Below are 25,190 nucleotides of genomic sequence, written 5' to 3' on the forward strand. Positions count from 1 at the left end.
TCACCGCATGGTGTCCTTGTAGAATTTGAATTCCTGAGAGAGCTTGCCTTTCTCACATGGGGCAACGAAAACTCTGTTGGTCACCTGATCATGATCCAGACATCGACGTCGGTGCCCTAAATGAATTATCTTCTCTTCCTGTGGAATTGAAAAGAAGAGGAAGGATCGAGAAGATAATGAAAGGAGAGAAAGAAGAAGATCAAATAGAATGACTATCAAAACGTAGTCTATACAGTCTGTTATGTTTTTGAAGGCTGTACATGGTGGCAAATATTCATTCTACGCCCTTTGGGATTCTTCATCATTCAAACTGAAAAAAAAAACATGCATGCAAAAACACAGAGAGATCAAAAGATTAAAGAATGATAGATAAAGTACCAGGTCATAGTCCCATTCTGTATCATCTGTTGTTGGGAATTTCTCAGCAGCACAGCGAACAAACATAATCTTGGTGGAATCTGCCTTGGCAAAGAGGCAGTAGCCATCCTCCACAGCCATCTGGCCCCTGGTGTTGATGCGGAAGAGCTGGTTGCCACCCATCCCATGACAACCTGCCATTGCCATCGCTGCCTTTGGGTTGGACTGAGCCCCATTAGTGTCCAGACACAGCTCAGAGTCAACCGACCTGACCTACAGAAGAGCAACAACAAAAATCATTATAAAAAAAGAAAATCAACAAGTGTTTGTTGCTGAATATTATGATGAACTCAAAGACTGATAGAACTAGATACGTGCATGTCCAAAAATTACAATTTAGTTGCTAAATTCATGATTACACTCTTAGCTGAGCTTTCCCTATTAAAAAGAAGCTGATAGAATGAATGTGTCTTTTTCTTGAGCCGTAGCAAACTTAATAAAAAGCTCTGCTGGCCATGATCAAGAGTATAACAATTCAAGTGGGCTCCCAAAGCTAACAAACATTTATACATGTATATCTCCTAGCCCTTTGGTGAAATTCTGAAAATAATTCACTTGCTGGTTTTTCAAACAAATTTGCAAAACAAACTAATGATCAAACCCTTATGGCAGTTGTAACAAAACATGAACTTGAAAGCAGGAGTTTGTTATCATCATTATCATCATCAATTTCAATATCAAAAATATATATTCATTCCTTTCTTTGGTATGAGCCAAACATCAGTAATACAATTAATGATGCTTCACCCTGCACTTGACCTGCAATGTGAATTACTGTCAGTCAGTTACCCCAACGTACCTCGCCCCAGATCTTGTTTTTGGCTGGTGGAGGGTATTCCTCCAGGGTGTCAAAGGCAACTTCTTCCATGAACCAGGAGAAAGACCTCTGGCAGTGGTCCCGTCGAAATGCCACCTGCTCGCTGAGATTGCCACATGACTTTCCCTCCAGCTGTGGCTTGGTGGCGTAGAAGAAGTCCTTATACTCGTCTAGCCACACCTCTGCCACACGCATATAATTCTGCAATTTACCAAATTTGTTCATGGATAGGCCTATTATTCAGTTTTCCATTTACTCTAACTTTTTATTTGAATATATATATATATATATATATTTGAACATATTCAATGTACATTTATTTTTTTTTTGGGGGGGGGGGAGGTCAGTCATCAGGAATAACTGATGTGATTATCTACTTTATTCATATTGTGTGTGTGTGTGTGTGTGGGTGTGTGTGTGCACACACGCACGCACTTTAAAATAATGGGATGTAATAAAATTATAAATTCAAACAAATAAAGTAAAGAAACATACATCTACTAATAGCTTTATTTTGCCATTCAGGTGCTCTTTTTAACCATGCACATGAGTGAACTATCTGCAATACCTGTGTCAATCATGTACCCTTTGTTATTGGCAGATAATGGGAATATCTCTATTTTTTCTTGGTCCGACAGCTGAAAAGTATGAGTTTGATGGTCTTTTTTTTTCTTCCCCCACAACCATGCTCTGTCGACTAATAGTTTACATCCGAGGTGGGGTTCCATGTTGATGGATTCCATTCATCCACTTTCTGTTTGATTTATGAAATACATCTCCTTTATTTTCATTCCTTTCATTGATAACTATAATTTGGTGCACATATTATTGTGGTATATCCAATCAGTTCAGATGGTGCAAATAGTCCTGATATAGTTCTGAATAGAAAATGCATTGTAATGTATACGACGTTGATGGCGCCACAGTGCGCAAGTGTAGAAAACTGTACAGCAAGCTGTGATCTGAAACACTAGATTATAAATACGTCTACATGTCAAACACACTGATCTCTGAAGATCAGTTTGTGAAACCCTAGATTTAGTGAAACCTAATCTTGAACGCTCACCAAGTCTACAACTGATACTCCCTCTACGCCAGAGTGTGGGTAAGTGTAAGGCACCTGCTTGCGGTAGATGTGACCGACTCGAGAACACGGCACAAACTTCAGACTCCCTCCACACATCCATGTCTAAAAAACGAGATAATCATACAAAGTTCTAGTATCACGCGTCAAAATGTAGGAGAGTTACGAGTACTTTGAGTGTAAAGCCACTCGTTCAAGTTGACTTTGGGAAATACAGCTATATCAAACAAAACGGAATGGAGGAATTTGTATAAAAATCGGACACGTGTATAAGAACGTTGTAGACTCCAATTGCTATTGTGTGTTCAAAGAAGCATGTTTTCTTAAATCAGTGATGTATTCACAATACATTTACAAAATAATACGACTAAATGATGATGATAGCGTTGTCTCATAGGTCTTGCTTTGATCTGCATAAAAGAAAAAATATTCTTTTTATACTAATACACCGTGTACTATCTAAAATGTATTTTGTATCGATTACTGTCTTTTAGAGTGATAAGAGCTACGCATGGTATCTCTTATGGGGAATGTGCCGTTTTATATACAATATCATATATAAATGTTTTAATTCAATTTAATGGAATAGAACAGTTGCCACCATTGAATTGAACGCATTTTACCAATCTCCCCTTTATTCTTATTCTGCATCAAAACGTGACAGAGCAAACAAGCCATTGTCTGAAAGGATTATGTCATTTTGAATGGAATTATTAATGAATAATACATAATGTTCTCACTTTAAACGAAATTTCGAAGTTCTCTCCGCCCCAAATCTGTAATCCCGGATCATATCCACCAAGCTCAAAGAAGAAGGAGCGATCCAATGCGAAGAGTCCCCCGGCCATGACAGGAGAGCTGGTTTGTGGATCCAGGAAGGATTTCCACGCGACGTAAGGGAAATGCGAGAAGAAAAACAAGCCAAATATATAAGAACGATACAATTGATATTTTCTTATAATTCGAAACGGTACAATTAAGAAATTTCGAGAGCTTTTAGTTTGTATGAGGAGGACAATTTTTCCCCACCGAAAGCTGCCCGATGTAGCCATCAGTCCGTCTGATAACCGTAACATCGGCGCTTACGATTGTTCTGACATTGAGATCTAGATGGTTGTGAGCGCTAAGTAGATACTCTCCTATCATTACCTTGGAGTACTACATTATATTAACATCACAAACACTATACCTGCTAATAAGATGAAATCGGTAATTCAGTAATTCGCAATTAATGTGAACAATCTTGGAAAAGGAGAAGAGTGTGCAAGTCAAAGTAAGATGAGACATACAATGGCGAGAGATGAGTGGGATCAAAATTTTCTAAGCGCAAATTCCAATGGCTCCAAGTTAAAATCGCTATTAGAATAACTTGTTAAACTGCTCTTGATATTACACTCTTCCATGTAGCAGTAGATATCACATCCAAAATACGAAACATTTCAGATCTCACAGTCTATATCATAATTTATGTGAGTAGATTTCCTGTGCGCATACATCAAAATAGAATGGAATACATGTATAAGCATCATGGATTGAATATGAATGTAAGGTTACTTTTGCGTTTTCCATTTTATTTCATAGCCATGTTTTCAAAACGTATCATTCCCGTCATAATATATTCTTCCAATCTCTTCCTTTTCCCCAGAACTGACTGCAGAGAGTACTAAAGACATAAAATGCTTACGGGTAGGGCTGACTGGAGTGTTTCAGGCCCAGCCTATGTCTGGATTTCCTCACGGGAATTCGTTTGTACCAGAAGTCCCAGTCGAACGCGCCGCGGCACAGCCCGTCACCCTGAGAGCCGTAGGCAAAATTGTCGGCACTGATTGCATCCACGGTCGGACATACCACGGTGGTTCTATCAAATCATGAGACGATAATTTCATTTGGAAGGGTTTATTTATTATCTAGCTATTGATGGGTATACGGATCTAAATTTGCGAAGAATAAAATAGTAAACAAACAAAACAATAGTAACACAAATTATGGCTTCCATGTTTAGCTCACTTAACTGAATTAGAACATGATTTACGATTTGTTTAGAAACAACGAATTCTTGTAAGTAAGCAACCACGGTATTACGGACAGCTTGAATTCTACACTGAAGGACTATATAGGGAATGAGAAAAGCTTGCATAGCCTTTGCTGTAAAGGCGACTAGAACCAGTGACCCCATGATTGAAAGTCGGTAGTCGAAACGGCCGAGTCGTAACATTGGACATAGTACTTAGGGAAACATGCCCCAAACCGCATTTATGTAGCTCTCCAAGTTTTTATCGTATTCTGATAGTATAGATGAAACTTGTCTATCAACTTGTTTAACCTGTAATATACAGGGTCTTTACTTCCAAGGTTAGTTACAGGTTTGATCGTCTATGCAAAAATATCTCGCCATTCACCTGTTCGATGCTATCTCAGCGAGCAGAGGCGGTAACCAATTGGGGGCGCACTCACAATGAGCGTCTAGGAAGACCAGCACCTGGCCTACCGCTGCCCTCGCCCCGATGGTCCTGGATCGGATGAGGCCCTCCCGACGAGTATTTCGCACGATGCGGGCCTTCCCTGAGAAGCGAGGCTGGCGAAGGTATTCTTCCAACTTCGTCTTCAGGTGAGCTGTATCAAGATGAGGAGGCAGAAGTAACAATGATAATCTTGTCACTCTTCTCATACCTCATTTGGCTAAAGGTCAGACTGATGCGTTCCATCTGTCTTATCTTTATAAGTTGTTATCACTGCGATATTTTGCTGCCATTTTCACGCATTTCTTCAAGAAAAAGTCGGGTTAAGAGGTTAAACAAAAGAAAAAAACTGACATCATGGCTTCAGGAAAAACATATCCCATTTTATTTCTTTCGATAACATTTGCATATCAACGGCAAATCTTGGGGAGAGGAAAGTGTCTCAGTCTGGACTCGTGTGTCTTCCCATTGACAACCTCCTCCCCCTCTTAAAATGATAAAGGATGATTACCAAACAACGTAGAAAAACACCCTATATCAAAACCCTGATACAAGAACACACTAATGCAACATAACAAGAACACAAAGGCAAAAATGGTGTTGTCACAAGAGCGTGAGAACGTCGTCTGCCCACCCTTAACCCACCCTTGTCACTGAAGTCGTCGACAAGAAGGACTTCGGCCAGGAACTGAGGTGGTGACGTGTTGAAGATGCTGTGGATGGTCCGTAGCAGGGTAGACCAACCTTCATTGTGAAAGATGATCACCACACTGGCATTGGGCAGGTTGGTCGAGTAGTGCCAGTGCCTGCATCTTTGATGAGAAAAATCGCACGGAAATTTTAACAAATTTTCATACAGGCATGGATGATGTTTTTGTTTGCATGGACTTGCGTTGAGAGGTCATCACGGACGTACTTTAATGCTTATGAGCAAGCTACCACGAGACCGACGGCCTATGGTCAGTCTGCAGGACTAGGCAGTGTGTTGTGGTCAGAAGACCAAGGATCCCATGACTGTGAATCCATGAACTTATCCACTGAACCAATATGTCTCGTGATGAAAGCGATGATTACGATAATGACAGTAATAATGATAATGAAAAATTAAAATCATTATGATAATGATTTCAATAACAGTGAAGACTATGGAGGAGAAAAATGAGAAATATGATAACAATGAATATGAACAATCGTAGATAAAAGAATGTCCAAAAATAATATCAATGACACGTTGAGCAAATTAATTCAGTGATGTCGATACCAATTCAGCGATACTGAGTATTGCATGGTACTCAGCAATAGGAATGATATTATCTTATTTAAAGTTGAAGACTATTTTGTGACAAGGATGGATGACTACGTCAAACATTAGACCGTATTTAGAAACGCAGCAAACCCTATGAAGTTTGTATTTATATAGTCAGGCGACCAACATGCAGTAGGCAAAATGCTACGCAATATTTTGCAGTCTCTTCGTATTGGTCACAATGACAACGAAATAAAAGGACAAAAAGGACCTGCAATCATGTTGGGTTGTTGTTGTTCTTGTTGTTGTTGTTGCTTTTTTGTAACCACGCAACAATGAAAGAATCTAGATTTGTTTGTTTGTTTGTTTGTTTTTTGCAACTTAGTTATAAAATCAGCGTATCGTCCTACCTTTTCATTGAAAATATTTCCAAATATTCCACCTAAAGTGTGCACCCGATCGCCGATCGTCGAATTTCAGTTCTAAAAATGCAAAAGTTCCCTCATGTGGGAGGGAGATTCCCTCCCAAGCCCTCTTTCAGCTCAGTCGCCTGCGTCCCCCCCCCCCCCCCCCCCCCCCCCCACTCCACACTCCCGGGGCCATGCTTCTCCGAGACCCTATCCTGATCGGTCGCTTAACTCCCTATATAATTATGAAAGGTGGACATTATTTCAAAAGTCGAACACCCATCCCCTAAAAATGCTATTTACAGGTCTGGTATCCCATTTCCTTTTTTAATGCAGGCCTATAAACAGAGCTGTTACTTTCATGTGCACCGGATGTGACTCTGCAAAAGTTGTTTGTCACAATGCGCTAATCATAGTAAAAACATCATCTTATGCATCATAATACCGGTTGATGAGGAACACGTAAGTATTATTAATGAAACTTTGTGTCAGAAGTGATGGCGAATGAAGAAAAAAAAAATGGCAAAGGGTGCGAGAGACGCACATCAGAATGAGCGCTGCATTCTGAGCCCGGGGAGCTCGATTTTCGCAATGATTCAAGAAACAAAGGTAGCGGCATTTCATCAGATATTCCATTTCCCTCTGGATTCATCACATCGTCCATCACTGGCGGTTAGAAATCGACGGCGGTTCACACTTTGATCACCGCGACACGGAGATCGAGTTCGTGAATCATTCAAGAGCATTTCTACGGTGTCAGAATATTCATTCAAGGGTTGCGATATGAACGATTACTATACGTAGCATAAAATTTATGCAAATCACATAAATTCACCTTGGTTTCAACTCTGAGTCTTTATTCATATCTCTGCATGTTGGCTGTAGGTGCATTTGCGTAAATGTTTGTGTATACTAAGTGCGTGCATAAATAGTTATTAATGTGTGTAAGATCATTCCACATGACGGGGTATTGTATAATTGTTATTTGTGCACAGTGTGCATATATATACAAGAACATACACATATATGTGGGTGTGTGTGCGTGTGTGGGTGTGAGTTGAATATGAACATGCTTGATATACGATGTTTGAACACAAAATATGGCTTCTATCCCTTAGGAACGAGTTTTACAATAATCTTGATCCTTCCATCATTGGTACTCACTCCCTGTCGCGGAGATCCGCCACGGCTCGGTCCAGAGATATCCGGTCACTGATGACCATGTTGAAGCCGTACTCCTCAATCGCTCTGTCGTACAACGGCTGTTCGGATCTCTGTAGGTGGACCCCCAGGCCGTATTCGCCCGGTCCGTTTCTCACGGGCTGGTCACGTGGTTCGAAATTGCCCAATGATTTGCGGAGCACTGGCCGAGAGACCCCGTTCGACTGCCTCGAAGTTTGTAATTGGTCAGAAGTTTGTTGACGTGCATGGTCTACTGATAGCTCTTCGTGCTGAAGTTGACGATTCTGGCCTTGTACGCCCTGACAGTAAAACGCGGTAAAATGTAATTTGCACGAATATGATTAAAGAGGAGTCCGCTTTACAAATGGGCTTGTTTATAAAGATCCAGACACAAAATAAGAGGAAGAGGACGTATACACACACTGTGTGTTTTACTTGTCTTGAAAATAAAAAGAAATGACTGTATTTTATTTGTAATCTATATTCAATGCAGAAAATTCCCAATAATTTCATTTGAATTGAAAAACAAAACACACCCAAGTACAGAAAAAAACCACAAGTGCTGCTAAACATCTATGGCCAATATCTGTTTCCTGTTTCCATGATTGCAGTATATAGCCAACCTATAATCGCGTCTGATATGCCGTTGTGTTGTCATACCGTTCTTATGATCCGATGCAGACATGTAGACGAAAAATAGAATACAACAAACAGGTATAGACCGACTCTGCCTGACGTGCCTATTTCATTTCATTCTCATTCTCAAACAACATATTGCACAGGAAATGAAACAAACTTTGGGTCTTTTTTGTAGTTGTTGTTTTTTTCTCTAAACATATATTTTCTATATCACGGAGAGAACTAACATAATTTATCATCACACGATACGGTAATCTCCTTAAAATGGATACGAGCAATGCATTATTGATAGCCGTCAAAATAATAATATCTACATGTGCGCATGCGCCATTTGAATGATATTCACGAACGTACACGCAAAGAGATAAAAGCAGGAGAAGGAAAAAAAAACCCACAAACGTGAGTTGGAGACAGTTAAGGAAAGGCGTTATTCAAAACTATCGTTCCCATCTACTTTTTTTTTGTTTCATTTCGTTTTGTTTTGATTTTTCCTGGCTGCAGTGAGACAACGCAAATCCGAATTGAAATTACTCCTCGTTTAAGGAGAACTTTCTAAAATTGTTGTTACAGTGATATTGTTTGGTTTCAGTGAATAGACTACATGAGATATAATCTCTGGCAGCCAAATCAATGCAACACTCCTCCAGGTTCCAAGTGATTTTAACGTAAGAAAGAAGATCGAACGGAATGGTTTATAGGCCCTTCATTAATGTCTAACGTAAACTGAGATAATCATGCAATTGTTAATTTATATGAGTTGATGCTGTCATCAACTGACTGAATCTTCTATTTATACTACTAGTAAAAAAAAAAAGAAAGTATCCCATCACAATTTCTCTTTTTCATTTTGTTTCATGCATAAACGGGAATATTCAATGTCTATATACGTATACCGTATGTTCCAAAAATTACAACGGGACCCTCCGCAACGATAACTTTAAAAATAGTGAATCAATCCAAATACAATTTCAGGGTATAACTTATTACCCACATCTTACAGAAAACCCTATCCGATTTGCTTCGTTGGTCAAAGAGAAATGAGGAGTTTTGTAGAGCATGTCAGGAATTCCTTCCCTCCAAGTTCTGTCAATTGTGTTCACACATTAATATGCAGTTCCAAGAGCATCCATGTGCTAAACTTGGAAGAATGATGCCCATGACATGCTTTACAACGATCCATATTTCTCTGTGACCACTTAACCAAATTGAATGGGGTTTTCTAAAGCTAGGATGTTATATTTTAAGACCCTGAAATAGCATTTAGACAATCTAATCATATGTGAAAATCTGATTGTGTGTTGTTGTTGTTGTTGTTGTTGTTTTTGTTGTTGTTGTTGTTTTTTTTTTGGGGGGGGGGGCATACTGTACAGGGCCAAGGGAGACCGAGACACCATCAATCATTCTCTGATTTGCCAATGATATTAATCTTATTGTTAACTGATATCACTGTGTCATGAAACCACGTATTTATAAAGAAACTTTCAATGTTTTATTCCACAAGTTTCCTGTTAAAGGGGATGGCTAGTAACTGATCAGTGGGAATCAGTGGGAATGCTGGAGGATGATTGTTCCAATCATTGTGGGATTCATTTAAGAGTACATTATATATTGATTGTTGTGTGAAAATTATTTGCTTCAGAATGGTCTCATATTCAAGCAATGTGCAGTTTAATGTTTCCAGGTTAGCGTGCCTGGTCAGTGACGAGGCATTAATCTGCACATTACTTGAATATGAGACCGTTCTGAAGCAAATAATTTTCACTCAACAGTAGATATATAATGTACTCTTAAATGAATCCCACAAGGATTGGAACAATCATCCCTCAACATTCCCACTGATCGGTTACTAGCCATCCCCTTTAAGGTCCGTGTATGATGAAACCTCTGCAATATTGTGTTTGATTTTACTCTATTTATCCAGGCTAATTCAAATAAATGGTGTATAGACACGCACTTTTAATAAATCAATTGAATTGCTATAAGATATTTCAGTTCCAGCTAGTTATTTGTGGTTGGTGAGATTATTCCTCTACAAAACACATCCCACACGGAATCTGAACACTCTGTCCTTCATCCCGACTACACTTTTTTTTTTTAAACTAGTATTTGAAATATCTTTTTTTCCTTTTTATATTGTTGACACAAGTCACCATGGGAAATTCCTTACAGGAGGGAGACCTACAACCCAGTCTGCCACTAAGAACACAACCATTAGTTTTGCAATCAATGACCCGAAGGATTTCCATGCACGTATCTTGGATATTCGGGACGTGAATAAATCTAGCTCACTTAACGCTGGGCACGAACGTGATGTGAAAAGAAAAGAGGAAGGTGGCTAGAGAGTGCGGTGTCGAAGTAAGTTTATGTGCACTAAAGGGAGGTGGTGGAGAAGTAGGATGGGAGAGAGAGAGAGAATATGTATGTATATATATATATATATATATATATATATATATATTCGTGTATATATAATACCACAATAAAATAATTTAAAATTATAGTCCTTTGTAGCGAATGAGAAAGCAAAAAGAAAATAACAAGTACTGGAGGTTGATTTTCATTTCTCGTACGCTGGATAGTAAATGAGCGCAGGAAATTCGTGCTCCGCAGTCCCATTCATACAAATGACGTCTCTGAAATGAGGGGTAAAGGTACTAGTATTGATGTGGTGTTGCAATATAAGGGTGATGATCGTATTCTTGATGAATTTTTATAAGACTCATGAATACAAGGGTTGTAATTCATGTCTAATGCGAGGGAATACTGATGGCTTTGACGGGATGAAAATTAATAAAGATTATCTGCTAATTCTTGTCCGTATTCCTCATCATTCGTTTATATTCGCAACACACATTAGAATTACTTAAGCAAAATACTGACAGATATTTTACAACTCCACGATGAAACCGATTCAGTGATGGAATTAGTTTGATTCCGAGTAAAGACTTTAAGAATTTGAAAATGATTCGAGACTTTCGACCTTGACTTATCACAAAGTTGTAATATATTCTTATAAACCTTTAGGGCATTTTGCTCATGGATAGGCTCACAGGCATGAAATCAGATTATTTCTACCCCTGCGAGTTTTTAAGATGTATCACTATGAATATTTACTAAATTTGATTTGAATTTAAAATCTGAATTAAAAGAACATAAACTTAATATAATCTCAAAGTCAAAATAAAGGACAAACAAACAAACAAACAAACCCGACCCTTATCAAAATGCAGCATGCGGCCGTGGAATGACAGGGCAGACTAAAGTAAATTTCTGGCGCGACTCGGTTATTATAGCCTACAAGGGAATATCCCTGAATCATGCTGGAGTTGTTGTTGTTGTTGTTGTTGTTGTTACTGCTCCTGCAAACGATATAATTCATTTCGTCTTATCCGATCAGTTATACTTGAACTTTCCCAATGTGGTGTTTCCTAGCTGCATGCCCAGTGGTAATAAGACGAGCTATATCGCTGACATGTAACCCGGTTTGAGGAGCGGGAAAGTAGGCTCTTGAGGCGTATCATTTACGAGACTCGACAGAGAAATATGAATCACATCTTGCAGTTCAATGTTCTCTTTTTCCTATTTTGCACCATCCGGTAGCAGAGCATCACTGAAATCTAAAGTACAGCGTTCTCTATACCTTTTCTCTTCTCTCAACCCCCAGAAATATATATAGATGTCTAAATTGAAGATTTCATGGCGTAAATCCTGAGATGTTGCCTTGACCTTTTTTAAGACTGATGAAACGAGTAACTTTCTTGGCGTGGTTGTTTCTGTTATATATACGAAGCTTATGCAGGAAATCTCACTTCTCGCCCCTTCCTGAATCTCGTAATAATTGGGTTGCCGATACAGAGCAATGTCTTCGAACATTCCGTTAACTTGCAATTCCTGGATGTAGCATTGATTTGATACTCCTTATGTATAGACCAAACATTCAACACCAAAGTTTGCCAGATCACAGGAGTCTTACCAGAGAAATCGTATTGCACATAAGTATACATGGAAGCAACGCTTCGAGCAAAGTCTGGAATTGTGAATACTAAGTACTAAACATCTTAAACTATTGTAATTATCAATATCACTCACATTGCTTTGGTAATCATCTAAATCTTCAGGCAAACTTTTAAAGTACAATGGCATTTTAAGCTATATTCAATTCCGGATCTGTATATCACAACTATTTCTCGGATTTCTGCGTACTACATACTCTTCCCGTTAAAAACAAGCAACAACGAAACGACGAAAACAATCACAATATTACTTTCTTTCGAATATTGAATTCGTTATCAGAAATAAAATCGGGATTTAACCTGTGAGATGCGTAGCGATACTGGCCTATTGATATCATGCACGCGTTGTTGGTGCAGCACTTCCAATATCTAATAATAACCGAGCTCTTCGTGTTAATTGTTCTTTGGAAATAAACGGAGAAAACATTATAGATAATCATTTCAGCAATGTTGTCAAAGTGAAAACGTGACTTTTCAAACTTTTTTTTTAAAAGCAAGCTACTAGTAATGGGCATCGTACTGTATTGTAAATTGAATTCAGTGGAATTCAAAGTTTGCAAGCTGATAGACAGGTATAAGAGGGATCTATTGCTTTTGTAATAGGACTTCACCTACAAAAGAAAGCAATCCTATTAATTCTTAAAACACATCCTGAACGGTGTCTGTCGTGAAGCTTCTAAGGATTACACTAAGGAATAAAGGAGAAAGACAAAACCTACCAAAAAAGACAAGAAGAGGAAGCGATTTACATTATCGGGTGCCGACGCCTTCTCATTTTCGGTCTACTCGCCGTATAATATTACAAAGTTTGCATGATTTTGAATTTTTACTGCCCACAGCGCGTGACAAACCGCGTCTAGTTTCCACACGCTGTGAGATATCGGCTTTGAGTTACAACCATTGCCCAGATTCCACCAGTCTGCCGTACGAGGTATTGCCTCGGAGGGGTGACTGGATCCGATGACGTCCTCAGGATACTTGAAATAGAGAACCCGACAACGGTTCACTGCAAGGATCGCTTTAACCTGAATTCTTCAGGCCTTCCGGTGAAGGCAACACAAGAAAGTAACATCGATAGATGCAAATATATGAATATATATCTATATCTATATATTCATGTGACGGAGGAATGGCTGCTGGCAGACGTTGCAGTATGTTCACTTTGCCTCTCTCTCTCTCTCTCTCTCTCTCTCTCTCTCTCTATATATATATATATATATATATATATGCATACATACATACATATATACGTAAGTAGAGTGTGAACTGCAATATGGCTGATAGTGCTCAACTATATAGTAGCCTATGTATAGTACAATATACAGTAGGAAGGAAGGCGTTGCTTTATTAGTGACTTAGCTGGACAGTCTGTTTCGGCCGAAGCTTCGTCAATCGTCAGCAACTAAATCAGCAACTAATGTATATATATATATATATATATATATATATATATATATATATATGATATACATCCTTCGCGCGCATGTGTGTTATGTGTAATAGACAGAAGAGAGAGACACAAATTTATGCTCGTGTCTGTCTATAGCAGGTATGTTTGTAAGTACATTGTATAATGTATGTACTAACAAACATACCTGCTATACAGACATTTTGTATTTTTTGACACGCTCATGTATATACACTTGTATATTATGACAAGTGTATATACACGATTGTAAATAGGCCTACATATATTAGCAGCTATATCGGTACGGCATGTGAACGTAAGAAAGGAGAAGTCATAAACAGAGACCTGTGTACATTCTTTTATGCTCCAAGGCGCGTCATAACAGGAAACCAAAGATTATGGACACGCGAATATGCAGCCAGGTCGGTAGTAAAGTAAACAAGGAATACTGAAAGTGTCAACAAATCGAGTCTTTCTACACTTCATATCTTATATGCGTTAACACATGTGATATCATTAAAGCACGGTGCGCGAGGATCCACAGTGACAATCTGGTTTTACTACAAATTTTAATGAATATAAGGGATTTGCCCGTTTTATGCACACAGCTACAACTCTTCGTGCTATGGGTACATTCACATACACTATGTATCTCACAACACAAACACATCAGACTTGTGACTTCCTGCACGGAAGTGCCACAGACGAGGGGATCTCTTCTACCGTCCGAGCTCCAGATTCTGCCCGATGTCAATGTTCAGGAAATATTAGCTGCCCAATTTAGTATTTGATGATGTATTTTGTAGAAAATGTCAGCGTTCATAAGTCTATAGCCTACAATGAGGATCCCACGAATTTCATATATCCACGCCTATACCTTTACTCCGCACAATTCTCGCTCAGAATTTTGTTTATACATGGCAGGACCGAGCTTTTGGAATCATCCAAGCAATGATCTAAAAATGCACTCTTGCTGTAATAAAATATAAAGTCTTGCTGTAATAAAACATAAAAGTACAGACAGTCTTGTTTGGTTTTAGGTAATATTTGAATTACATTTTTTTTTCTTCCATCTCATCTTCATAATTTCTTTGATGTCAGCTATACCATGCTCATGCCAATGGATAGTGTTTGGCAATAGCTCTGTATGTGCTGCGTACCCCTTCTTCCTCTCAGAGAGTTCTTCCTTCCTATTTCCTTCCTTTCCTTCCTTCTCCCTCTGACATGTCAAATGTCTCTTGTTATTCTGTCCTGTCTATGTCTTTGTTTTCCCCGAGCGTCTCTGGGTTTGTGTGTGTACTTCCGTTTCTTTACTTTTTTTTTCTACTGTACGTTTGGTTTTTTTTTTTTCGAGTGGCCCACATCTCTACAAGCTCGTCTTTTAAGTGGGCCGCTCTTTTCCAATAACACAATTATTTTGAACAAATAGTTTTATATAATATACATGTATCATTCAGGGGTAACAAGGTTAGCAGTAAAAACTTTGCTATTAGTAAGGTATCATTTGACCTTACACATTCTCCTTAGAAAGTGGTCCTTTTTTGTTTTGTTTTGTTTTCCGTCCATCAAAATGAAGAGATCATTGCGGAAATACGACAACTGTGAGTGTATCAATACCATCTTTTGTAATCATGACAAAAAGCGGCAACAATCACAGCTCACCTTTGCGTGTTCACCTCCCTCCTTGCCACCATGACTGCCGCCATAGGAACCTCTGTGCGTCAGACTGACTGCATTCCCCCACGGCTTTCCTTCCTCGTCCTTCACCCATCCTTCGACCAGCCGGGCGTCGTGTCCCCTCGAAAGCGACGATGCTGCCGTAGACGAGTCCGAACTTACTATTATCAAGATGGGCACGGAGCCGACGAGGAGAATGACACCGAGAACGAACTGGAGTCCTCGTCTCGGTCTCGAAGGCGCCGAGAGTCTAACTAACCCGACACCACCAGTTCCACCAAAGAATGATAGGGCCATGTTAATGCCCGTAATGTCACTGGGCTACGGCTAGGTTCGAGGTCCTCACGTTTGAATAGAACGGGCGTTTATCAATGCCAAGGCGGAATTTCGTGGGTACTGACCAACGGAGATCACATCTCCATTATCTCGTTTGATGGCATCCGCAGCATTACGAATTACGTAATAAGTGATTATTCATCCTGTCATGGCTTGCGGTGTTCATTAATTTGCATCGCATAATCCCAATCTATCTCGTCATAACATATCAAGCTCACTGCTGCCTTCCAAGAGCGGGGCGTGCACTCACTACCTCAAGGGCGTGGACGGGAGCGAAAGTGATGTGAATCCTAGTAGGGCAAAGATAAGTAAGCTTCTGTCCGTGTGTGGTGGAAGTCGCCATTCCGTCGACCACGACGCATCTTCACACGTCTCCCTTCTCGGTGTATCTCCCCAACCGCAGGGAGTAAAATGACGTGTCAATGCGTATGAACCTGCATAAGACAAAGACGGAATGAGAGGAGGTGAGAGTCGCAGGGGAAGAGAGAGAGAGGGAAGGAGAGAGGAAGCCAAGTTCACAACTGGTTCGAAACCGTGTCGTAGTGTCATATCTCATTGAGATGAAAGACGACGCCTCCAAGCGACAATTTATAGCATGATGTAATTACACGGAGGAAGTGTTCTGCTTGTACGGCGATGCTCAAGTTCCATGTTGATTTGATGGACTTTTCCTGCCATTAATAATAGGATCGAGCGACGGCTGGTGTGCCGCGTATACCCTCAACAAATTATTGCACAATCATGGTTTAGGTTGATTAGGAAATTGTATCACTCACTAACGATTCGTGGATTGTTTCTTGTTTCTTGTTTCTTGTTTCTTGTTTCTTGTTTCTTGTTATATTAGTTCTGTGACATGCTGGTATTTCTGAAAATATACAATACCGTCTGATCTTGCGCGTTTTCCAAGTTCTCATTCAAACCTACATGTGTCAGACGCCAAGGTTGTCTCTTGTTGCAGTAATCTTAACTATGAATGCACCGATGAACACATTTAGAAACATCTCTCTCTCTCTTCTTCTTCTTCTTCTTCTTTTTCCTCTTCTTCTTCTCTTCCTTGTTGTTACTGTTTGTTTTTTGTCTCTACACAGATTTGAACGCGTTAATACATTTCAATCTTCGGTAGATTACTTGTCATAATCTGGGATGAACAATTAATATGGAAGTATCATAATTTTATGATAGAATGAAGAATCAATTTTAGATAGTTGGAGTTACGTGCATTCAGTCCACCCTAGGTGGCATTTTTATGACAGTGTATCGAAACACAAGAGATTGAACTCAATGAGTAAATGGCGAAGTGAACCCTGTGTTATGTGAAGTCATAAGCTGGATTAAAGGGACACATAAAATAATTATTCTCAAAGCCCTGGAAGTAGACTGTGGTGACGCAGAACATACTTAGTCACATTAAGGGGGAGGAATTACCTCAGAGAGGTAGTTTGAACCATTTCGTTACTTAGAAGGACCAAATCAGTGCAAATCTCGATGAATATGAAATTGATTTAGTCGAAAACATACGAGCGGCCAAGGTAAGAAAAGGCAACGAAATGACGTCAAAGAATTAGGTACATGTATATTACATTCGTCAACTGACTCCTTCTTCGACAGCCGAATGAAACATACGAGGTCATCCCATATTGTACAAAAAGGAAAATACACGCGACAGTGGCTTACGGGTATACCATGTAAGGGGTACATGAGGAAATGTAAAAATGTATCAGTTTTGCGTGCATGACTCAAGCCTGACTAGGTCAGTGACGAGCAAAGGTGTGATGCTTCCGTTGTGGGAAAAGGGAACATCGGAGGGAACATTGACATCCATGACGACACATCACATCCAATACACCCCTGGAGGGCAAGGCAGCTCTGTTTGACCATGGACCCTACCACAAGGGTCCATGGTTTGACTCTTGATTGTTGTGTCAATGTAAATCTTAACGTTTATATTGATGTAGACCCTCAAATTTGATTTTTTTTTGTTGTTGCTTGTTTGTATAAAAGCGTATAAATATTCTGTTGTTTTGTCTACCGCATGCATGAGGTAAGGACTTGTTATCTGTATGGACCAGGCGTTCATAGTAATAACCCTTTGCGAGGGTGGTCAATATAATATGTCGCTTACAATGGCAATGATCGATCATCAAGCACGGCTCGAATGAAAATAAAAAAGAACAAACATCAGTTTCATGACGACCTGTATTTGCACTAAGCAGGTGTCTGGGATTTGCGTTTGCAGACGAGGTGGCTTTCCATCGAAACTCGTCAAAAGAAATAGAATCCCACCCCACCCCAATAAAAACACACGAAAGAACGAACAAGTATATCACAGTTATATATCAGATGCTACGTAGGCATAATGTTCTGGTGTGCAGTCCAGCAAAATAGAAAATACACACACACACATACACACACACAGACACACACACACACACACACACACACACACACACACAGAGTGCAAAGCATTATCCTTTTATCTCTTATTACACACAAACGCCTGCGTGTTACCATCCCGTATGAAATATTTTGAAATCCAAAGGCTGAATCATATTAATAAGCCAAGTCAATTTGCGGGCATGATATTATTTTGCATGACTGTCGCAATGTTCTGCACACCATGCAAAAGTCTCATTTATCCTTGTTTAGAAATCTGCGCAGGAAGGCCGCAAAGAAATGATTAATACTATTCTTTTACGGCTAACGACTACACAGAGTAACTTCAATAATTATACACGGTATAGTACAGCATATCGATTGGAATCCAAGAGAAGAGCAAAATGGTGAAAAACAGGCTTACCTGTGAAGCACACACTTTGCTCGCCTACCTCGCTGTACTAAAGTTCAATAGCTTTGTAACAGGCTGGACTCTATACTCCGTTAGTTGGTATAACAGACGAAATGAAATCCGTTATTCTCATAACGAGTCACTGGCAGCTGGTGAATGATGGCAGATATTTCACAATCCTGGTCCCTGAGAGGGCAGAACATTTCCGCCAGATCACACGTAACATATATGGCACCGACCCGGCCTATTTTTACACCAGTCTTGATAACTGTGTATAAATTCAATTCCTGGATCTCATGCCCCAGCGGAAGAGGCGACACAAGTTTATCAAATTGGCTTCCATTTGTATGGGCTGACATAATATAGGTATCTTTAGTTGCTCTATGTATTCACACTCTGAGTCGACCGTTCAATCAAACTTCTGTCAACCAAAACAAACAATATGGTCAAAATATCCTGAATATGGTAACGCTGTGTTTAATGTTCAACACAGTTGATTAATCATCGACTGATCTGTTTGCCTTCATCCCTTAATTGCCATCACACCTGCAACCTGTTAAGAAGACGTGATCACACTCTTTTCTGTACACTGAATCTAGCTATAGGCGTATGAAAGGGTATTACACAGTGGTAACCTGTGATAAGTCAATCATTAATTTACTGTCCCAGGTACATTACCTCTTCCCCGAAGGTCATCGAGGGTTTTCGTCATGGTACGGTCATATTATTGTTTGTGGCCAACTGTTGTCCACTTGAATCTAGTTTTTGTTTACCTCTTCAGTTGGTCAATTAAACACAAACATATCAATACAAAAGCGTGAGTCAGCATTCAGATTAAAGTTAAAGAAAAAAAAAAGAAATGCTCGAAAAAAAAAGTCACAGACACTGTAAGTGACAACGAAAATGACATTATTGTTAATCTAGTTACCCAAAACGAGATAGCCTAGTTGTGGCAATCTCAGTATGTGTTCTTCACAAGTTTCATTATTGTCTTCTTAAGTTTGTTTGTTCGTTTGTTTGTTTATTTTTTTCTAGTCATCACTATTTGAAGTGTGCGGGAAGCTTTGTATAAAATTGTATTCCCTAGTCCACGTTTCATTTCTATCTTTTAATACCATAAATGTTAAGATTATAATTGTATTACCTTTCCACTTCTCGATTCGACGCAACTCATTCAAAACACCGATTGTTTCACCTCAAATGAATGATGTCATCAGAACTGTACTACGTTTTCCAAGTTTGTTTTGGGTCAGCTCTCCTCTGTAATTATTCAGCTCTTTATTCTCAACGTCTATGGCGCGCCGACTGACATGGCTGCAGGCAAGCTCGGGGGACAGGAGAATGCCGTGAGTGGGATCGTCTCTTGCTAGTCTGTATTTAAACTTTTCTTTCCTTCTTCTATTGCTGATACAACTTAATCTTCACACAGCATTTTCATGCATAATTCCCTCATTACTGATTAAGACCAATGTTTTAAAGAATCACGGTCATTTATATCATTCAAAGAAAGAGAAACGAAAACAGCGACGTTCTTGTAAGAGAGTAAGTTTTGTGTGAGAGAGCATGACCAATGGACCTTCATTACCTGACATAGCGTCGAGATACAGACAAGGAGCACCACAGGCATCACGTGACAGCTAGTGAAACAACGTACCAAACGAAGTTTCTCCCTGATTTAAGATCTACAGCATTTCTCCACTAGCATTTTATCCGCGCTACAAACCTAGTATATTTTATAGATGAAAGGGATAATCCTCTATTTTCCCTTTACCTTGTCTGTTCCCCCTTTTCCACTCCTGTAATTTTCACACTCTCGCGTCTCATCAACACCCATGCACCGGGTGGCTGTATCAATCATTCATGGTCTCGAGCCATAAATACGGCGAAATATTCATTGCCACGCAACACGTTCTGGCAAACTGTAGACAGTTAAAAGAGCTCCGGTTTTGCGAAACATCTCGACGCGGAAGAATTGTCGACGTTTATGTGTCGCTGAACAGCAGGGGGCGGGTCCCCGGAGTATCAAGGATCTGCCAGGCCTACTGGAGGATTCCCGTACTGACACCTCTTCTGATCTCTTGACTCCTCCTGTCTCCCCTCAGCCGTAGTCGAAAAGCTGGCTGATGACAACAGAGCTGCTTGTGATAAATGAGGACATTCACATTGATAAAGAGTGGGAACTGGCCCCATACCACAATGGAAAGACACCTCTTTCCACAATGTGGTGTCCAATGACGGCAATGCGTAACATAAGTTGGAGACTTCAGAAAACACTATGGAGCAAGTTTTTGACAGGTAGTGACGAGGCACATTATCCAGGCCGAGTCACGACAACATAAAACATGTAAAATTTAAAAGCGGGTTCATGAAATAGCAGTGGCTGTATGAAGTCATCCACAACGCTAACCTCAACGTTACGAAAAGAAAAAATCCCCGGTTGTTTTGATGGATCAGAGAATGACAGGTAAACCACAAACTAACTCACGTGTGAAAGTTAAAAAAAAAAAAGAAGGAACGCGAATTAAAGAATACCTACAAACGTAGCTTGTAAACTACTGTAACCTTCGCCTTAAAGGGGAAGCTTCCCTAAACTTAAATCTAGGATAAGCGAATGCAGAGCGATTAGTGAACTCCCAGTGAAAGTTTAAGAAAAATGGGACAAAACCTCGTTCAAGAGTTATAGATACACTTATTTAGAATTATATTGATTTTCTTTATGCCAGCATAACAAGTGGAATTACAGTAGTTTATCTTGCCCTTTGGTGATAATGTTCTACTGGGAAACGGTAGATACAGTTTTGAGGTCGAAAAGTTGATACTCTTCGCGAGTCCTATCTGGATTGACAGGATGGCACCACGCCACTCATGAAGGGAAAGCCAAGTGTTAATGAGTCAACACCATTAAGTTTAAGAATAAAGCTTCCTACCCTGAAAGCACGCATGATTTCGCATGATACCGTCCCGATTATACATCATATTCTAAATTCGTAGTTTTTATAGTATATACTGTTGACAATTTGCTTTTATCATGACAGTTAACATACTTATATTCAACGTAGATACATTTTGGATAGGTTTTTATGCATATTGTTTACTGAGGGATCTACGTCTACAAGCTTTGCTTTTCAGTGGATCACTCTTTTTTCTTTCCTCTTTTATACTTCTTGATTTCATTTCTGCAAAGTATGCATTGTTTGTTTAATACTATCATACATTTATTTTATTCCCACATACACTTATAAACTTTATAGTGTGCATATTTCTTTACTTTTAACAATCAACGTCATGTATTGTACGCCCCTTTTGTTCAATCGGAATAAAGAAAGAAATTGAATTGAATTGAATTGAATTCATATCGAGTGTGACGAATCAAATTTTCACGTGAATGATAGTAGAAAAGGCGAAACCAAATATACTTTTAAAGAATACATATTTGGGAAAAGAAAAATTTAAAGATGGTCATCGAAAATAACTGAGAAACCAAGAACCTATAGGGCAATGAAGCCTTGTTTTTGGTATCAATGTGCAATGACTAAAACTCAACAAAAATATTATTAATAATCAACTTCATTCACATATTTGAGATGAAACTTGTCAACTCGTGCATTGTCAATGCCAAAAACTAAAATTAACATTCACCAGGACAAAAAATAAAATCACATTCATTATAAGAATTTAAAGACCGGTATGAAACTTCTGGGGCATTGTAACAATATTATAAACTTAATCTCAAAATAACTACTAATTTTCAGCATATCCAAGACCGCTATGAAACTTCTGAGGGCATTGTAACAATATTATAAACTTAATCTCAAAATAACTACTAATTTTCAGCATATCCTTCTTTAGGGGGTAGAGAAGGACGTCCACCTCCGCAAGCCCTGAAACAAGCCAAAAATACACAGCTCTATACGCGAATACCTCCACATCACTCCGTTCAGGAATTACAATTTCGTGTCTGCACACTATAGTCAAGCAGTGCTTTAACAGTTTTCTCATTATTTTTGCCAAAGTCGTCCATGCTGAAGTGACGTCACGTCGGCTGAAATGAGCTACATCACATATCAGCACGATCTACCTTATGCGGTCTATAATGAATCTCGAAAATACATTTTGGAAAACACCATCACCCATGGCCAATTTCATATCAATTTCTTCCACATCAAATCATGCTTATACAAGAAGACATCACATAAAATCAGCGGCGTGATTTTTTTTTTTAGACGAGATATTTTAGATGAGAATTTGCGCAATCGAATCACAAACATGGGAAGTCAAAAACAATGCTGCTGGTGGTTATATCAATAGTCATCTATTAACACTAGTATCCAAAATACATCGATGATGATTGTCTATTGTACAGAAAGGTTTTCATCTGGGTTTAATCGTATTTTATTTCGCTCATCTATTATTATACATGGGTGGTAGCTTGTCATTCCTCACTATGAATAATATTATTGATTCCTACATTTTACAGATAATCAGGAGTGCTGAGAGGTCAAAAGTTGAGATCATGCTCATATTCATTCTTCTGTTGTTATAGTCATGTACGTATCATCCAACCTTTACTGAAATCATCATTTCTAGCAGCGGTTTTTATATGCTAGCAGACGACCTATAAGAATTCGAAAAGGAAGCCAATTTCAACCTTACCTTTATTTCAATCATACTGGCCTTCAAGATGTGAATATTCCACTGCTTGTAGTAAGTCTCTACCTTTAAACTCTGTGCCCAGAATATTATGGAACCTAGCAGAAATTACACCATCGTTTTCCTCTCCGTAATCCAAAAGCCAGCCTCGGTAAATCTCGCCATCAGCCACGCGACGCGGAGTAAAAACCAAACTTCCTGTCTCACATGCTGAGTAATGAATAAGTCGCAAGTGATGAAGTAAGAGTAAAGACGCAAAGTCAAACTCGAGGCAGCATACTGTCCGCGCCAGAGTTTTACGATAAACAAAATCACTACTCTTTGCAAAGGGACTATACAAACTGAATTTACAGCATCACCAGTGCAGGCACTAATTCAATTACAACTATAATAGTATAACTGTTCAGCATGTATACTTCAGATGATATATCAATGGGGGTCTCAGAAATCGAAGTCAGCGATATTAGATGTCCTTCAAAATGATATGACAGCAATTCAAATGGAAAGCATATTTGTATTAGTGCCAAACGCCAGCCTGCCTGCATCATGCAGACAACGGTGAAAATATGCCATCCTCGGTCATTACCACAGATATCAAGCCATCGTTCCTTAGTGCGGCGAAAACACCGAGCACAGAGTAAGTCCTGTAATGAACAGGTCAACGAGATCACCTATGCTCGTTAGACTTGTGTTTATGGCTGCACGTGTTTCGCATTTCAGCGGCTCCCGAGAGCTCGCTCTGCCCGTGACCTCGATGAGAGATGATCGTTCCCCCTGACCGTCGAGAAAACTCTCGAGGTCGTCCCCAGTTGGGACCCTGTGCTCTCCACTCCGTGTACGCTCTTCCAGTCCGCACTCCCTCACAACATCAACCGATATGGACGTATGAAAGACACAATCTCATTGCAACGTAATCATCTTTTCGGGGTTTCAAAGATTAAAAAGAAATTGGTAAGAACTGCTCCTGACAGATTCCCCTTATCTCGAAAGAAAGACAGAAATTGAAAGCAAGTTTGGACTTTACGTTAAATCATTGATAATGACAATCGAAGTTCATGTGAAAACGGTGATGGCGATTGATTTAAATTGTCATGTGAGCGCTTTTCAGCACTTGATCATCAAAGCTTTTCAACCCTAAGTACCGTAAATGAATGAAAACGTATAATTATGTGACAGAGCTACAACAAAGATAGCCCATAGTGAATACAAGACGCAGGTGTCAGTCAGCTTTTGCGCCTGCAAAATACATACAAGTATGCCTATATTTCATTTATATATTAACCTCATCTTTATTCTCGCCACTGCTCCTAATGACGCAATGGAGAGAATAAGATAAACAATATCAGTTGATGACAGTATCACCATGTTATCACAAGAAAACTTACCGCTTCAGCAACGAAAATCAAACCAGATAATCCTGAGAGGCGCACATTTCAGTCGTTATACACCATTCCTCGAACTTGAAAACCAACGTGCTGCTGTCTCCCAACACCGAGAGTTCGCTAGGTGGAGTACAGTGGAGAGAGTGCATCAAGATTGAGGAACAGAAATATCCACATAATCTATACCTGTCTCTTGTCTGTAGCGCGAGTCGCAGATTGACACATCTACAATCATCCGCCATATCACTGCCAACTAAAGAGTATAGGGGTGGGGCTGTGCGACTCTTCCTCTATCGGCAGACTCCAGGCTTCGTATTCCATCCTCCACGGCCCAATAGGGGGCTCCCCCTCATGTCACGACCCTAGTTTGGCTACACCGAGACAGCCGTTTCACTGAGGCATGAAAGACGGTGTAGGCACGGTTTCGTCACGTCTGCTATTGAAAAAATAAAGTGGATGGCTGCTTCCCGCCATTTCTTCTCAAATGTTCCTTCCCACGTGAAGCGACATTACATTACTTCCCACGATGTTATATTCTGGGCGAATTCTCTGGTACAGGAACGTGATTAATTCGATGATATGAACGACAGTCCAGCGTGTTTTCTATCTAAATGAAGATCGGTACCGCATTTTCGTAACAATAATCTCTATCAAATCGAACTTCTTTTTCAATCCATAGCGGAGAAAC

General features: G+C 39.6%; 1 protein-coding gene across 2 annotated transcripts; it reads right to left on the reverse strand.

Annotated features, from left to right (window-relative positions):
- LOC139728589 (N-acetylgalactosaminyltransferase 7-like) lies at positions 1 to 24,849 on the reverse strand. Of its 2 annotated transcripts, none has more exons than XM_071639526.1 (11): positions 24,506 to 24,849; positions 15,335 to 16,119; positions 7,595 to 7,911; positions 5,423 to 5,589; positions 4,718 to 4,931; positions 4,003 to 4,176; positions 3,059 to 3,176; positions 2,301 to 2,423; positions 1,217 to 1,435; positions 379 to 630; positions 1 to 138 (listed from the first exon to the last, which is right to left on the reverse strand). In XM_071639526.1, exons 2-11 carry the CDS (start codon positions 15,644 to 15,646, stop codon positions 1 to 3), a joined length of 2,034 nt encoding a protein of 677 aa, XP_071495627.1. In that variant the 5' UTR covers positions 15,647 to 16,119; positions 24,506 to 24,849. The 2 variants fall into 2 exon arrangements, with proteins under 2 accessions (XP_071495627.1, XP_071495628.1); XM_071639527.1 differs by lacking the exon at positions 24,506 to 24,849 and adding an exon at positions 20,242 to 20,562.
- Between the last annotated feature and the right edge of the window lie 341 nt (positions 24,850 to 25,190).

The sequence above is a fragment of the Diadema antillarum genome, unplaced genomic scaffold (genome assembly GCF_040938485.1).
Source record: "Diadema antillarum isolate AM-2024a unplaced genomic scaffold, OU_Dant_1.0 seq00000187_RagTag, whole genome shotgun sequence".
NCBI lineage: Eukaryota > Metazoa > Echinodermata > Echinoidea > Diadematoida > Diadematidae > Diadema > Diadema antillarum.

Excerpts from the sequence above, each read along its gene's own strand:
- LOC139728589 (XM_071639526.1), bottom strand. The coding sequence starts at position 15,646 with ATGGCCCTATCATTCTTTGGTGGAACTGGTGGTGTCGGGTTAGTTAGA. Across the intron at positions 7,912-15,334 it reads AGGGAGGTGAACACGCAAAG|GGCGTACAAGGCCAGAATCG; the intron begins GTGAGCTGTGAT and ends TTTTACTGTCAG. Across the intron at positions 5,590-7,594 it reads GCGGATCTCCGCGACAGGGA|ATGCAGGCACTGGCACTACT; the intron begins GTGAGTACCAAT and ends TTCTCATCAAAG.